The 14,086-nt window shown below is 47.3% G+C and overlaps 1 protein-coding gene across 3 annotated transcripts in view; it reads right to left on the reverse strand.

The window, feature by feature from the left end:
- The window catches only part of LOC147460243 (uncharacterized), a 178,606-nt gene that overhangs the window by 60,047 nt on the left and 104,473 nt on the right, over positions 1-14,086 (reverse strand). For all 3 annotated transcript variants that reach the window (XM_086511324.1, XM_086511326.1, XM_086511325.1), the window contains 2 exons: positions 7,635-7,737; positions 7,383-7,551 (listed from right to left, as the gene is read on the reverse strand). In XM_086511324.1, coding sequence (XP_086367450.1) covers positions 7,383-7,551; positions 7,635-7,737 — 272 coding nt within the window. The remainder of the gene's footprint in view (positions 1-7,382; positions 7,552-7,634; positions 7,738-14,086) is intronic.

Raw genomic sequence — 14,086 nt, forward strand, 5'->3', positions numbered from 1 at the left:
TTACAGATTTCTTTTCACTAGATATGGGACAGCCAGAGGAGCAGCCACCACTGCAGAGCTCGTCCCACACTCATTCGACCACTACTGGCACTCTCATCGACCGAGCATTGGAGCTACAGAGATACAGACGACCGCGACTGAGGAGAGGAGCTACACAGCATCGACGGAGACTACAACAGAAGATTCGAGCCATACTCTCTCGACATCCAGAGTGCAGATGAGGATGGATCCTCACCATTTCTTCCATCTTTGTTTCACACACTGTTACATCCAGTTTACCGGGTACCTATTGTATCAGCTGCTACACCCACGTAGTTTTAGATTGTAGTAGTAGTAGTAGTATTTTGTTCCACTTCTAGTTCTTTTCTAGTTCTTTTGTACCCAGACATGGTATTAGATTCACTATTTTGTAACTGATTGGTCTCATAGGTCATTTTGGCCTTTTGAAGACGTTAATATAACATTTCATTTCATTTCTCTCTCTCTCTCTCTCTCTCTCTCTCTCTCTCTCTCTCTCTCTCTCTCTCTCTCTCTCTCTCTCTCTCTCTCTCTCTCTCTCTCTCTCTCTCTCTCTCTCTCTCATGCATTCTCTCCCTTGGCTCTACGCTTCCGCATCGTCAACTTTCACAGGAGAGCCCCTTGAGCTAGGTGAGCCAATAACCAACCATCGTTGAAGCAAGAAGTCACCTTTGTTTCGACACATGCAAGATGGCCCATCTCAACCAAAATCATTTCCTTGGTCCTCTAGTGTAGATGAGCTACCTTATGACCAGCTTCGTCTGGCATTGATCAGCAGACTAAAGATCAGCAATCTGAGGATCTAGCGGAAAGTTGATTTGTCTATGATGTTCGGAACTATGTATGAAGTGTCATGTGTTGGGAGCTGTGGCTGATTGAAGATGGTGAATGCTGATGCATGCAGAGCTTTTCTGCAAATTTGTGAGATATGCTGCAATATGTGTGTTTGGGGTTGGCAGGGTTGGATGTGGATTTTGTAGCTGGTGTTAATGGATGAGGTTGGTGCTATGAGAGTTGATAGCAAATGTAAGCGAGATGAGTTACCACCCTGAGCTATTGTAGCGCGGATAACGTGTCGTGCTCTCTACAGTGGGTGGTCCTCAGTGCAGTGTGCATGACAATCTCACTCAAACAAACTGAATCTCCCTCAAACAGATGAACAGAAAGGAAACAATAGACGTCAACAAAGCTCTCAAAGACACAGCAGCAGACCAGAACATATGACTCGACTATCTCAAAGACTGATACAGACTCTGGCGTGGCAGCACACTCAGCTCCAGCCCAGGACTCTCAGGTACAATGGAGGTGTCGAGGCTCAGATGTGCCGGGATGGTGCAGACGTGCTCTGTGTATAGACTCACTGCTCTAGAGGACGATGCTGGACCAAAGGTGAAGACGATGATGATAATGACCCAACGGCTCATAAATGTCAGCCACCTAAGCTAATCTCCAAAGTGAGTGGTGGTGGTGACCTGGCCACGATGTCCACTAGACCACCGTCCGTATCCTGCCACGTGTCACTGCCCAGCCCAGCCCAGAGAGTCCGTCCAGAGTCCAACTAGTGTGAACCAGGCCAGACCAACCGTCCAACTGAGTGTCCTGTGAAAGTGACACTGTAGCCTGCTACAGGTTGCCCGCCACAAGACCGCTCACTGTCTCGGTGAGAGGAAATATTGAAAAACTATGAGATACTGAAAAAATGTGAAATAAAACCAATAGGTACTGCATGTACATCTTTCTTGAAGCAAGTGCTTGGCCCACCCATCCAAGAAATGATTGTAGCTAGCAAGAGAATTCAACTTTGGAGGAGGAGGTTTCTTTGCTCGATCACAACAAGGATGGCGGATTCTTATGCAGAGATGATGACAAAGAATTTAAAGAAGTTCCAAGTAGAGTGTGAAGAGCTGCAGCAAACTCTTGGCACTTCTCGATCTGAAAACCAATGAAGTGCAGTCGCTCTAAAGGAGGCATATGAGAGGCTCTTGAAGGAGTTGAAGAGGCCAGTCGTAGTTGTTGAGGAAGAGCATGAAGGGTTCACAAAGCAGATTGAAATGTAGACTTCTTGACACGAAGTAGAATGAAACGCAGACTCCTTGACGAGAATTTTTGGGTTGCAAAGGGAGCTTGAGGTTACTGAAGATGATCCCGTTTCTTGTTTCTGATACCTACTCTCTGGGTTCTGAAGATGGAAGAATCAAGTTCAACGCCTCAGGAGATTCAATTAAATGTAAAACTTCTGGCTGATCCATCTTCAGTAACATGCCGGTAACTTTTCCTGCATGATCCTGTTCTAAATGATCTACAAGTGGATACAGCTTCTCTCCCAACATCAATCTCTGTTGTTGTTGAGGAGCTGATGCTAAGGCTGATGCCAAAGCTGTAATCGGCATAAAGCCTGTATCAGATGTGCTCGAAGGCATTCCAGCCATTTTATAGCTATTGGCTCCTTGAAGAGATACTTCTGAGCCATTCCTAGACGTCTGAGAGTAGCGCAGTGGCCGGTTCCGCCACGAGAAATCATCTGCTGGAAAGAAGCGGTTGTTGCTGAGGCTGGGTTTCTTAGATAGGGCAGGGGTGGACAGGGACGAGGGGGAAGGGGCGAGGGGCTAGGGACTAGAGGCTAGGGTTAGGGACTAGGGCGAGGGGCTAGGGACTAGGGACTAGAGGCTAGGGGCTAGGGGCTAGGGACTAGGGGCGAGGGGCTAGGGACTAGAGGCTAGGGGCGAGAGGCTAGGGGCTAGGGACTAGGGGCGAGGGGCTAGGGACCAGGGACTAGAGGCTAGGGACCAGGGACTAGGGGCTAGGGGCTAGGGACTAGGGATTAGGAACTAGAGGCTAGGGGCGAGGGACTAGGGACTAGGGGCGAGGGACTAGAGGCTAGGGGCGAGGGACTAGGGACTAGGGGCTAGGGGCGAGGGACTAGAGGCTAGGGGCTAGGGACTAGGGACTAAAGGCGAGGGACGAGGGGGAAAGGGGGGCGAGGGCGAGGGGGAAGGCGAGGGTTAGGGCAAGGGGCCAGGGGCGAGGGGATGGGAAAGGGCGAGGGCGAGGGGAAAGGGGGAAGGTTAGGGCGAGGGCGAGGGCGAGGGGGAGGGTAGGGCGAGGGGAGGGGGAGGGATTAGCTCGAGGGTGAGGGGGAGATGGGAAGGGTAGGGTGATGGGTAGGGTGCAAATAAAAAGCACGCAGCTATCATGAGAAAGAGAGATATCATGATCTTGGAATTCATCTTGCAGGACGGGTTCGGTGAAGGGAGTTTGCTAGACACAGAGGAGAGCTTTGTTCTGATCTGAGAAGCAGACACCAAAGGGGTTGATGTTTGCAGGGGGGTGAACTGCTGTAGAAGAGATTTCTTACTGCTTTTATGCTTCTTCATAGGCTCAGGTGGCACATTAGATTCAGTTGCTGTGGAATCATTTGAAGAGGGTGTTCCTTCAGGCAAAGAGTGAATAGAGACTCCATAACAAGGCATAGATTTGGTAGCCTCCCACCACTCCAGCAGATCTTCGTCTGACCCTTCAGGTGTAGTAGGCTGTTCTTGTTCAGGTTTGGTTTCCATTGACAAAGAAACTTGCTGCACCACTGGATCCATACCTCCTTCCAAAAGGATGGGTTGCATCGGGGAGCCAAAAGTTTGTATCCACATTGCATCGTTTCCCCAATCATGAAGTGCTTTAGTGGGTCGCAGCCATGGTCTTCCAATGAGCAAAGGAAATCCGCCCTCAACCTGGGGAAAACGAACCACCACAAAATCCAAGTTAAAAGTAAAGTTTTGTACCTGCAGAGGCACATTGTCCACGATGCCCACTGGGTATACTGTTCGTTGATCGGCCAATGTAACTGTGAAGGGGGCAGGGCGAGTAGGCTGTAGACCTAGAGCTAACATAGTAAACTCGGGCATCAGGTTGATGCCAGATCCACCATCCACTATCACTCCTCAGAATTGCCTACCCAAAACGGACACTATCAGGCGAGGGCTTCTATAATCAATGAGTGGAGCAACAGGATTGGATATCATATAGGACTCTGATGGTCGCACTGGGAGGTGCCCTCCATTAGGACCTGCTCCAGGATAAAGTGATTGAATCACAGCAAGGGTGTCACTTCTAAACTTTGCATCTAGTCGCAGTATGTCATAGAGGGACACTTGTTGGAAAGTGTTCTTCAAGACTGTCTCTGCTGTACGCTTCTCTTTTTCTACCTGTTGTTCCTCTGGTACCTTGATCTTCTGTAGATCGGAAACTGCTTCCAACAAAGCTTCATCAATATCGGAGAGCAAAGATTTGGATTCTTTGATGGCACTGGGGGATGGCTTGTTAATAGCTGCAGGCGGGGTATCCACTGGTGTGAGATTGTGTAGGGGAGTTGAACTTGTTGGAATGCTAAGACCAAGAGCGGCTCTCTGGGCCCGGGTGAGGACGCCTGATGGCTCCTCTACCAGCTGCGGCAGCTTATTTTTAGGGGTAACCACGTGGGTAGAAGGGGGCGGCTGAGAAACAGTGCTAACTGCTATCAAATTGAGCTTGGGAAAGGCAAACTCATTCTAGCTTTGACTTGGGTTCGAAGCCGTGGATGCACGAATTTTAGGGCAATCCTTACTATAGTGATCCTTCATATCAGGGCAATGCCGACAGGGAGGGGACCCTTCGGGCAGAGGGCATTTGCTTTGGTAATGACCATATTCCCCGCATCTGTAGCACAAAATGGGCCGATTCACTGGACGAGTCGAAGGACGAGGTGGTCCTTGCTCTATGGAGTTAGAGGTGGAGGCATAGAAGCTGTGAGGTGGGGTGTGAGCATGGGTGTGATAAAAGCTCTGAGAGGGAAAAGTGCTTTGCATACCTTGCATTGGAGGGGCTGTCAGCAAAGGTGGCATATGGTGTGGATGTCCACAGGGAGAAACCATGTTGGATGCAGGTGCTGGCCCTTGCTGAAGAGAAGGACCAAGACCTTGCTGTATTTGTCGCAATCCCTTGAGGTAGTAACAGTCCTTGTCCTCATGTCCAGATTTTTCACAGAAGTGGCAGTAACCCCGAAGGGGACATTCATGTGGAGGGTGCCCTGGAGAGCGGCATGAGCTACACCAAACCGTAGCCTTGGTCTCTTGCTGACACTTGAGCTCTTCTAGCTCGCGCTTGATCTATTCCAATGCCTCGTGATGTGGAGGCTTCTCTTGTCTAAGAGAGAAGGACCTCTCCTCTTGAAGAGCTCGCTGTAACTTTAGGGCTTCCAGTTCCCTGCGTAAAGAAGTTAAAGGATCAGAAGGACTTTCCAAAAACACAGAGGGGGTCTCCATGTAAGGGGGGGTTGGTGAACAGCTTCCTAGCCCCCTCTATCCTCGTAGCAACTGCAATGAACTCCTCCAGAGTGGCGTCGGATTGGAGACTCTCTCGTAGTTTTTGCTGAGAACTTTTGGCAAGCGCCTTCTCCACCCACTTCTTAACCATGAATTCACCGGGTTGCTGAGGAAGCTTGGCAACCAGAGACTTGGTCTTAGTCATAAGCTCTGCAAAAGTCTCCTCTGGCTTGAGCACCATGTTGGCCAACTCATCCAACACCTTCTCCTGGTAGTCACCTGGCCTGAAAGCTGCACAGAACTGCTGTCTTAAGGCTGTCCAAGTTGCAAAATAGTTCTCTGCAAACTGGCTGTACCATTTGTTTGCTAAGCCGTCCAAGGTGGAAGGAAAAAGTACCAGATAAGCATCTTCCCTGTTAAGACCACGTCCTCTACAGAGAGATACGAACCTCCGTGCATGGTCGTCCGCATCTTCCGAGGAGAGTCCTTTGAAGGTGGGGAACTTGATGTTTACCTTGGCCAACACGCTAGCCAACGCCTCCATGGCCCCTTGTTGCAGCAGAATAGGGGAGAGCTTTACTGGAGAAGGTGATCTAGAAGATGTGGAACCTGATGAAGGAATGGGAGATGAAGGAATGGGGGATGGCGTATGTGGAGGTAAGGTTGATGAGGTTAATGAACTTCTACTAGATACCACCGGGCATCTTCTGTTATAGTGCTTCATAGGGCTCAGTAGTGCGCTTTGACGCTCAACTGACCACCTTGCATGTGTCATGCAGTGAACAGTGAAGACTGCTAGAACAGGTGAGGATATGACTAGACCACCTGGCCCAAGACCAATACTAGACCACCTAGCTGGCACCTAGCTGGCAAGACGAGGAGGGCTGGACCAGGGCGAGGACTAGACCAAGATCCAAGACCAAGGACCAGTACTAGACCACCTAGCTGGCAGGATGAGGAGGGCTGGACCAGGGGCTGGACCAGGGCGAGGAATAGACCAGGATCCAAGACCAAGGACCAGGGCTGGACCAAGGCGAGGACTAGACCAGGATCCAAGACCAAGGACCAAGGGCGAGAGAGGAACAGACCAGACTTGCAGACTATCTACACAGTGTGAGCAAGTGTGCAGAGCCAGGTAACAACCGATTAGCTTCACGATTCTATCCCCACAAGAGTGAGACTTCCTTTGAGGTCCCACCGTGATCGCCAAAATGAGAGCACCTGTAGCGCGGATAACGTGTCGTGCTCTCTACAGTGGGTGGTCCTCAGTGCAATGTGCATGACAATCTCACTCAAACAAACTGAATCTCCCTCAAACAGATGAACAGAAAGGAAACAATAGACGTCAACAGAGCTCTCAAAGACACAGCAGCAAACCAGAACATATAACTCGACTATCTCAAAGACTGATACAGACTCTGGCGTGGCAGCACACTCAGCTCCAGCCCAGGACTCTCAGGTACAATGGGGGTGTCGAGGCTCAGATGTGCCGGGATGGTGCAGACGTGCTCTGTGTATAGACTCACTGCTCTAGAGGACGATGCTGGAGCAAAGGTGAAGACGATGATGATAATGAACCAAAGGCTCATAAATGTCAGCCACCTAAGCCAATCTCCAAAGTGAGTGGTGATGGTGACCTGGCCACGATGTCCACTAGACCACCGTCCGTATCCTGCCACGTGTCACTGCCCAGCCCAGCCCAGAGAGTCCGTCCAGAGTCCGACTAGTGTGAACCAGGCCAGACCAACCGTACTAACTGAGTGTCCTGTGAAAGTGACACTGTAGCCTGCTACAGCTATAGGGACACCTTTTGTGTGTTTGGGTTTTGGTTCCTACTTACTTCTTTTACATGCATGAAACATCAGAAAAACCAAGAACACGGAGATACAAGTCAGGTGCCCGTAAATATCATCCAAGCTATGATCTCCACTCACCGCCAGTCCTTGGGTGTACAAAAGGGCTCTCCTACTTTTATGAGTTAAGCCAAAGCAATCAATTAAATCTAGTTGTATAAAGCTGAGGAGGTTGGCTTAGACAAAAAGATACAGCAGATAAGCAGAGAGGAAAAACCTGTAAAATAAAGTGCACGCATTTACCAATCTGAGAGAAAAAAGCTTCAACAAAACTATACGCTCAGAGGTAGCAGGATTCCAGTCTTCAAGCTGTACTAGAAAGGGTATTGATAGAGGTGCTATCATGCTTGAAAGTGTTAGCAGAAGGGACTGAGCATAATCCGTTTCTACATGCATTTCCATATACACTAAGTCAGACAACATACAAGGTACTGAAAAAATTGATTGTTTGGGAAGTTAGATAGATTACTGAATGTTTTGTTCACTTTCTCTGCTTGCGATACGAGTAAGACAATGATTGTCACACTTGCAGCAATTTGCAAAGGCCACAAAATACCCAAAGCTACATATCTCTGCAAAGGAGGAGGGAAGAGGGATTAGAGTATATGCATTAAATCAGTGATCAGCATAAGCCCTGCTCTTCTACAAAGGAAACTAAGAAGCACACAAGCACTTAAAACTGAAGACCTGTTCGCATCTTCTCCCATGTAAGCTACAACTTTAAACATGTCTATGTTTTCAAGATACACTCTGAACCCTCTCCAATGCCACACATAAGTAAGCTACAACTTTAAACATGTCTCAAGATACGCTCTGAACCCTCTCCAATGCCACACATAAACCTTTGCACCCAATGCATATGCCTCCTGATTGGAAGAAGCTAATAAATCTATCGTGGTGTTCTTGCTACTATCTAATCCGTTGTCTTTATATAAACTGAAATTTGACTACATTTTGACTCTCCCATAATTACACTGACAGCCCCGTAAGGCCCTCATTGTACTTTGGCCTCCCATTTTCACTTTCACAAGAAATTTGAGCCACACAAAGGTGCAGTTTAAAGGTTTCGGTCACAGCCAGGTGGTTGAGCGAAGCAAGACACCCGTGATTTAGCCCGTGCAATCAATTCTGCAAAAGTTGTTGCCAGCCCACGCACAAGATTCTGTAGTTCATCAACCTCCCAGTCCACATAGTTGCCAAATCCGAAAGCGTTGCAGTGAGAGACTCCAACCAGCAAAATGGTTTTCCCATATTGACTGCACCATTTATCTGCTAGGAAACATCACTAAATAGGTGTCTTGTCAGTTGAGACCCTGGCCCTTACACAGGGAGTAAAACCTCCCACATGGTCATCTACATCCTTTGTGAAGAGTCCCTTGAAGGCGGAAAATGTAACAGACTTGGACACTCCAAGTCAAGAATCAACCGCGACAGCACCAAATAACCACTTCAAAACAATTCACAGATCACAATAGATTTGCACTGGCCCGGCGGAGTTCCGTGCCTAGAGATATTGGCCCCAAAGACTGGCGCCCCTTTCGGTATTTCTTTTTATATTAATCAATCATCAAAGTACAAGAGAGCGGTTAGGGTTTCACTCTCAGACTCTGCGTCGAGATGCCCTGAGAAGTGAGGCCCTCACCACTAATTTAAAGGTTACAAGGGATGCCCAAAAGCAAAGCCCCAAAAGCTTTTAAAATCAAAAGCAATTGCTCTCTCTCTCACAGAGAGTCAAAACATGAAAGCAAAAGCATTCTCTCTCTCTTTCTCATTTAAGTAGAGAAAAAGCGAAATTTGCGTCGCTCATCATTTTCCAAAAAAAAAATTTAATAATCCGCCTCCGCGATTTCCGGAAATTAGGGTTTTTGGCAAAAATTAGGGTTTGCAAGAATTTTAGGGTTTCTGGCAGAAATTAGGGTTTTTGCTGTCCGCCACGTCATCACTTTGTGACATACCCCCCTCTTGAAAGCATTGTAATCGACCGCGATTACACCTACAAAACCGACAAAAGCCATAAACTGTCTTAGCAGACACTGACTGTTAGTACCTACGTACTAGGAACACACATCTAGCACATGTACAAAATCGACAGTCACATCACACGACATCACAGGACATCACATGACATTCAACATTCATTCGGATCTTAGACCATGATTTATCGGTAATGTAGCTAGCAATCACATCTAGGTCCAATCGGGACCTCAACGATGTCCGATTGACTAACCCCTATTGCAACCATGTCTATTCGAGATCAAGTAGACCAAAATGCTGCAGCCATTTCGTCTATCAGTTCCTGCACTCACAAGAAGTCAAGAACAAATCAGTATCATAATCAGGAATTCCATTTCATAAAGTCATGAAGCTCAAAGAGACATCAGTGACTTTAGTATCAAAATCGAGGCATCTATTGACAAAGGAGTGGAGTGACTCCCCTCTTGTGCATCCCACTGCACCAGATCTTCGGCCAAGCTGAGTTTCTGGGTTTCGTTTGGAGTAGACTATGCTAAACCAAAACATCGAGGTAAAGTTTCACAATCCGAGGAGTATCTGCTAGGTCCTCCTCCTCCATCCACTTCGCATCAAATGCAGGAAAGTTCTTGAACTTAACCAAGAACCGCCTTCGCACTTTAACTTGTATCATTATGTGCCAAAATCTGTTCAGGAACAAGGATCTCCTCCTTTTCTTCCACTTTGGGTTGCTCATCAGGCTCCCCATCATCAGGCACATCACCCTTAACAGGTTTCAAGAGACTCACATGAAATGCATTGTGAATCCTCCAAGTATCTGGCAATTTCAATCGGAAGGAGACATCATTTATCTTTTCAGTAATCTGGAAAGGTCCGTAGTATCACATACTAAGCTTTGGAAAAAGCCTCTCCTTTCCCTTTTTCTTTCTTAGGCGTGCCTTCTCAAAAGTAAGAGCACCCAATCATCCTCCTTCAGTTTCCAGTCGCGACGATGGCGATCTGCTGCCTTTTTCTTTCGTTCTTGAGCCTCCTGCAAAGTCTCGCGAACCTTGGCAAAAGCCGTATCCAAATCTCGCGAATATTCATCCGCTTCAAATTTCTAATCTTTCGTGCTCAAGAAGGATGGAACCTTCGTAGCAGTTTCAACAATCTCACATGGCGTCTTCCCCGTCGAAGAGTGTATCGTGTTATTGTAGGCAAATTCCACCAAAGGTAAGTTCTTTTCCCATTGAGTCTTCTAATGCGAGATACAAGACTTCAATAAATCTAAAATCACTGAATTGGCAATCTCAGATTGCCTGTCAGTCTGCAAGTGGAACGATGACGAGAACTGCAACCGCGTGCCAATGTTCTCCCAAATTGCCTTCCAAAACAAACTCATAAATCTGGGGTCTCTATCGGAGACAATCGTCTCAGGCGTGCCATGTAATCGGAAAATCATCATGATCATTCTGTATTCTCGGGAGATCAAAAAAATGAAATCCATTTCAATATTTTCCCAGGGGCGGGTGGGTATGGGTAAAGGCTGTAACAATCCCTGTGCCTTATGCCTGTCAAACTTGACCTTCTGGCATACCAAGCAACTACGCACAAACTCTTCCACATCCTTCTTCAGTCTCCGCCAAAAGAAATCTCTCTCTACCCCTTTCATGGTGGTAGCAATGCCGCGGTGACCCGTAAAAGGTGGACAGTGGCAATCAGTCATAACCTTTTCCCTCAACGGTTGTGTAACGCACAACTTATTCTTTTTCATCAAGTAGCCTTCCCGAAGGGAGTATCCAGCTACTGTCTCCCCATCCCGTATCCGTGTGAAAATATCTGCAAAATCTGTATCTGTGGCACACTGATCGACCATATCCTCGAAGCTCCTATGATGTATCGCGGAAATAGCCAGAACCAACGGTTTTCGAGACAAAGCATCTGCCACCACATTCTTCTGTCCCTGCATATGGACAATCTGGAAGTGGAACTATGACAAGATGTTCGTCCACCGCATCTGCTTTTCCGAAAGCTGCTTCTGTGACAAGAAGTAGCGCAAACTCTGATGGTCTGTAAAGACAGTAAAATCCGCTCCGAGTAGGTAATGCCGCCACTGAGTAAGAGCGTGGATAACCGCCGAAAGCTCTTTCCCATAGATCTGTGTTGTCATCTCCGGCCTACAGAACAAACGGCTCTCGTAAGCTATGACATGGCCTTCTTGCATCAAGACCGTACCTAGACTACGACCACAAGCATCACAAAATACTTCAAATGACTTCTGCAAGTCCGGCAAAGTCAAATATGATCCTGTAGTGAATTTCTCTTTCAATGTCTGAAAGGCAGTCACCTCTGTGGGTCCCCACGAAAAAGGTACTCCTTTCTGTGTCAAGGTATGCAAAGGGGAAGCAACCTCTGCAAACTTTCGTATGAACCGCCTGTAGTACGAACACAGTCCCAAGAAGCTTCTAACTTCATGGACATTCCTCAAATCGGGCCAATCACGGATAGTCTCTATCTTGGCCGGGTTCATTTGCACTCCTGCTGTTGACACAATGTGTCCCAAAAAATGTATCTCTGGTAGGAAAAATTCACTTTTCTTAGCATTAATCACTAATGTGTGATCTCGTAATGCCTGAAAGACTTGAAGCAGATGATCTCTGTGTTCTGCCTCATTCTTGGAGAAAACAATGATGTCGAAGCAAGTGCCAACAAATAGCCTGTACTCTCGAAAAATCCTATCCATCATCCGGTTAAATGTCGCAGGAGCATTGGTTAAGCCAAAAGGCATCACCAAAAACTCAAATAACCCAAAAGTCGTCCGAAAAGCTGTCTTGTAGACATCTGCTGGCGCTATCCTGATCTGATGATATCCACTCTTCAAGTCAATCCTGCTAAAGCACGAGGATCCCTGTAACCTGTCCAGTATATCATCGATCCTAGGAATCGGAAATCTGTTCTTGATGGTGATTTCGTTGAGAGTGCTATAATCGATGCTCATTCTCCAAGATCCGTCTTTCTTCAAAACCAACAACACTGGAGAGCAATACGGTGAAGTACTAGGCTGGACAAGACCCTTTTCCAAGAGGTCTTTCACTGGGTTCATAATCTTTTCATTCTGTACTCGGCTCACACGATAAGGTGGCCGATTCGGTGGCGTGCTTCCAGATATCAGATCAATGGTATGATCTTCAGGCCCTCTCAAAAGCAATCGGCATGAGCGTGGAGAAAAAAAATCTTGGCGTTCTTTTCTTCAGGTCAATACATATTCAACTTTTATCCATTGTTCAGTTCTCCCAAAAGAATGAGTAAGAAAACTGAAGTTCATCAAGTACAATCTCTAGGCCCTTCATTTATCAAAGTCGCTTTCTCGGTCCGCTAGTCAACCACGGCGTAGTTCTTGTGGTACCAAGGGATCCTGAGTAGAACGTCACTCGCGTGCCCTGAACACCCCTGTCATTGCAATCAAAGTTTGCCAATGCTCGGTGTAATGGCAACATCCCATCCGGGTGCCAGTCGAACTACCTCCGCCTGTGGCGTCAGTCTGTCGGGCGTAGTTCCAAATCGAGCCGCCAATTCCAAGTGAAAAGAAGTTGGCCTTGGCTCCTTCAAAAGAGCTTCCTGATCCTTCACTTTGCCCCGAAAGCGGCAAAGTTTGTACTTTCATTCATTAGATTCGGTGCAGGTCCCACGCCATGTGGTACCAGTTCTGCTTTTCTATCTACCTTTTCTGCCACATTCCTCAGCTGCTCTCGAACTCTCAGACCTGTCGTCGTCTTTATCATTCTGTTCTTTCTGTGCCTTATCAGGGCACTTTGCGGAAATATGTCCATGTTCCCCGCATCCAAAGCACTTCCCCTCTCTGATGAAGCGAGCTCGCTCCTCAGGAGTAAGCTTGGGTTGTGCATCTATTTTCTCTGGGTTGCTCTTTTTCTTTCTACGTTCATTCCCAGAAGTCTGTTCGGCTCGTTGTGTCATGGCCTTATCTGTGGGGTAGGTCAAACTGCTAGAGTGAATGGCAAAGCCCCGCTTCGCATGACTCATCAACTCCTGAATAGAAGCTGACTTCTATTCCAAGCAGTGATCTCAAATCTCTGTAGGTAGACCCAAGGTAAACCGCTCAATCTGTTCTCTGAACGAGATCTTCTTGAATGAAGAGGCGGGTAGAAAAGAGCTCCAGAATCTTTCACAATAAGCATTGATTGTATCTTTCTTGGTCATCCGAAGATGGTTCCAAGCAAGCTCTCTCCTCATGAGTAAGCGTGGGTCGTGCATCCTTCTTTTCTGGGTTGCTCTTTCTCTTTCTACTCTCATTCGCTGAAGTCTGTTCAGCTCGTTGTGTCATGACCTCATCGGTGGGGTAGGTCAGACTGCCAAAGTGAAGCTAACTTCTGTTCCAAGCAGTGATCTCGGATCCCTGTAGGTAGACCCAAGGTAAACCGCTCAATCTGTTCTCTGAACGAGATCTTCTTCAATGAAGAGGCGGGTAGAAAAGAGCTCCAGAATCTCTCACAATAAGCATCCACTGTATTTCTCTTGGTCATCTGAAGATGGTTTCAAGCAGCTCGTTTATCGCGTTCATACTCTTGAGTCAACCAAGACGAAATAAAAAGCCTCTTGAATTTCAGCCATGTAACTGACACAGTCTTGCTTAATAGAAGCGTGGACCACCAAGTACGAGCATTCCCCTTAGAGTAAGAGGCAGCTCTCCGAATCTTGGAGTGCTCTGAATAGCGTCCTCCCGCGAAAGTGATGTCAAACTGCTGAAAAAAGACACAGCCTTCGAAGCATCCGAGTATCCTGAAAAAGTATCAAACTTGATCGAGTGGCCACCTTCTTTGAACTCTCGGACTTTCTTGCTTTTATCTTCGAGAAAGTCATACTGGTTGGCTTTGTAAAAATTCTTCTTGTTCGCATAAAACTTTCCGTCATCGGAATCTGAGCTGTCTGTAGACGAGTCCTCAGAAGAACTGT

This window comes from Adiantum capillus-veneris, chromosome 4 (genome assembly GCF_014529385.1).
Source record: "Adiantum capillus-veneris isolate H3 chromosome 4, ASM1452938v2, whole genome shotgun sequence".
Taxonomy (NCBI): domain Eukaryota; kingdom Viridiplantae; phylum Streptophyta; class Polypodiopsida; order Polypodiales; family Pteridaceae; genus Adiantum; species Adiantum capillus-veneris.